We start from the raw sequence: 2,518 nt of genomic DNA on the forward strand, positions 1-2,518 counted from the left end.
GGTGTTCTGCTGTCTGCGCCCAGGGACCTTCCTGGCGGTGCTGCTCTAGCTGTGGCCATCAGCAATGCTGCTCTACCTTCCTTCACACTTCTAGTGGCCTGATTTTTTTTTTCTTTCTTCTCACCGGCAACTGCTGCTTCTTTAACTCACACTGGACTCACATCATTCCACAATACACAGGAAACAGACATTCTTATGGCCCATAGGAGTCTGTTTTCAGACAGGCAGGGCCCACACGAACCTTAAACACCTGATAAGAAAATGAGACTAACTCTATGAAAATTCTGCACTCGCCTGGAAAGAAAAAAAGAGAAAAGCGGCATGCATGGCTGTGCAAGCAACTTGTCATCAATCCCTGAGCAGGATCTAGATTCTCAAGAAGTACCACACACAAACCTTGGAAACTACACAATAGGTTTTTCTTCCGGAATTATAGCAATCATCTGCTGATTTTCAATGTCTATGTTTTTAGACTCCTTGAAGTCAGGGCCCTCCTTTTATTTATATATTAATTCCCATCAGCCCTAGGCATAACTAGTCTGCAGCAAATATTGGCTGGTAGTTCATTTTTTATAGTCTGAATCTCTAATAATCTCATGCTTCTACTATGGTTCATTCCTACAAAACAGCACGCTACAATTTGTTAACAAGTTAAAAACTTTCAGTTTTTTCCCCTAAAATATTAGGAAAAGCCCAAACAACAAAGGCAGGACCTTTTTTTTTTTTTTTAAGTGCCACAAGCATGCCACTTCAGTTGTCCAGCAGGCCAGCATTTAAGCATAGAGAAAATACGGAACTGCAGGGCCATGGGAGAGGCCCTATAAATACCTACAGTCTAACAAGGCCCCTACGTCCCAAATTCAACTTGTTTATCAGCAGCGTCCTTGCAGTTTTCCAACTACTTCTGAGAACAGTTCTTCGGACTTGCCGGCGCAGAGTGAAGACTTGGGGTAATGTGACATGGGCCGAGAACGGTTTCCGACACAATACTGGCAGGGACTGAAAGGCGGGTTTCCGGGAAACCTATTCTCTGGGTCACCTGCGCAACGTGGTCATCCTTTCCATTTTAAAAAGGGCAGTGGACTAGGATTTGGCAAGTCCCTTTTATTTCTTAATATATTCTAGTGCCCTAACGCGAGCTGAAGTTGGCTGGGGAGGACAGCGCGGTTGGCTTTCCTCGTCCACATTTGAATTCCCCTTCGTGTTTGCAGCGATGGGAGAGGCACTCCAGGATTGGCTTCCTTTACGGTGGGTCCTCTGGCCGGCTGCAACCGGAGCCGAAGGACTGGCGGGGGATTAGGACCAGGTCATAAACAACCTTTCACTTCCCCTCCCCCGCCAGGCGCCCCAGGCCGTCCGGGGACCGGGCCTGCTCCGGCCGCGAGAGCCTGCGCGGTTCCCCAGCCCTCGTCGGTTCACTCTCCCCAGCCCTGCACTCTCAATCACGACACAGAGCCCTCACCCACAGCCTGAGGGCGGCTTCCACTTCCCTTCTCCCGACCCTGTCAACCGCGCACAAGCCCAAAGGCCGGCCGCCCTGACACGCACGCCTACAGCCGCGGCCGCCCAGCGCGCCGACACAGTCCCCGCCCTCCGTCCCCCGCCCGCGGTGCTTCCGCGGCGTGGCCCCGCCCCTTCTCGGAGCCCGCCTCCCGGCGCTCGCCCCCTCCCCCGTGCCCCGCCTCCGCGCGTGCTCAATAACTGTCCTCTAAGTCGGCCTACAGACTTCCCCCGCCCCTGAGCTGTTTGAATATGCTAATGAGGCTCTGAGGCCCAGCCAGTAGAGCGGCGGGGCTGGGCGTCACGTGATGCGAGTACGTGTCAGGGGCGGAGCCTACGTAGCCCCTGCCCGAGTTAAAATCGGAGAGTGAGAGAGAAAAGCGCTTCAGTAGCGAGAGGGGCTGAGAAAGTGGTGACACCGCTGGGGTGCGGAGGGAGTCCCTGAAACTTCTCCCAACAGCCCCAGGGCCAATCTTCCCTCAGCCCACTCCCCTCTTCGCCAGATCCCTGCTCCCCACTCCCTGCACTGGGGGTGGGGTGAGGAACTGGGCCCGTCTCCCGCGGGGACACACACAGGGGCCGGGAGTGGGGACGGGACCCCCCCCAGGCGGGGGGCACGGACGGACAGACGTCCGTGCGGCCGCCCCAGCGGGCAGGCAGGCCGGAGGCGGGGGTACTACCGGGAGGACCTGGGCTAGGGAGTTTCCTCTCAACTATCGGGGGAGAAACTCCCCACAGCTGGTGTTTTCCTCCCGGGGGCCGCCTTCCCCGCCCCGCGTAGCGGCGGTTGCCGCCGCCGCAGCCGGTGCCTCCACCTCTACCATCTCTTCACCACCTCGGGCCCCGGTGTCCCCGGCCAGCACTATGCCCATCTTACTGTTCCTGATAGACACGTCTGCCTCTATGAACCAGCGCAGCCATCTGGGCACCACCTACCTGGACACGGCCAAAGGCGCGGTAGAGACCTTCATGAAGGTACCGACTGACCGAGCCCCGGTGGCGACCCCGACCCGGTGGC

At 56.8% G+C, this 2,518-nt stretch overlaps 1 protein-coding gene across 3 annotated transcripts in view; it reads left to right on the top strand.

Moving 5' to 3' along the window:
• Positions 1-1,852: 1,852 nt before the first annotated feature.
• The window catches only part of Ints6 (integrator complex subunit 6), an 81,024-nt gene continuing 80,358 nt past the window's right edge, over positions 1,853-2,518 (top strand). For 2 of the 3 annotated variants that reach the window (XM_005355545.2, XM_026783212.1), the window contains exon 1: positions 1,853-2,475. In XM_005355545.2, coding sequence (XP_005355602.1) covers positions 2,365-2,475 — 111 coding nt within the window. In that variant the 5' untranslated portion in view covers positions 1,853-2,364. The remainder of the gene's footprint in view (positions 2,476-2,518) is intronic. The other variant, XM_005355547.3, reaches the window with a different exon arrangement.

This window comes from Microtus ochrogaster, chromosome 17 (assembly GCF_000317375.1).
Source record: "Microtus ochrogaster isolate Prairie Vole_2 chromosome 17, MicOch1.0, whole genome shotgun sequence".
In the NCBI taxonomy this organism is placed as follows: domain Eukaryota; kingdom Metazoa; phylum Chordata; class Mammalia; order Rodentia; family Cricetidae; genus Microtus; species Microtus ochrogaster.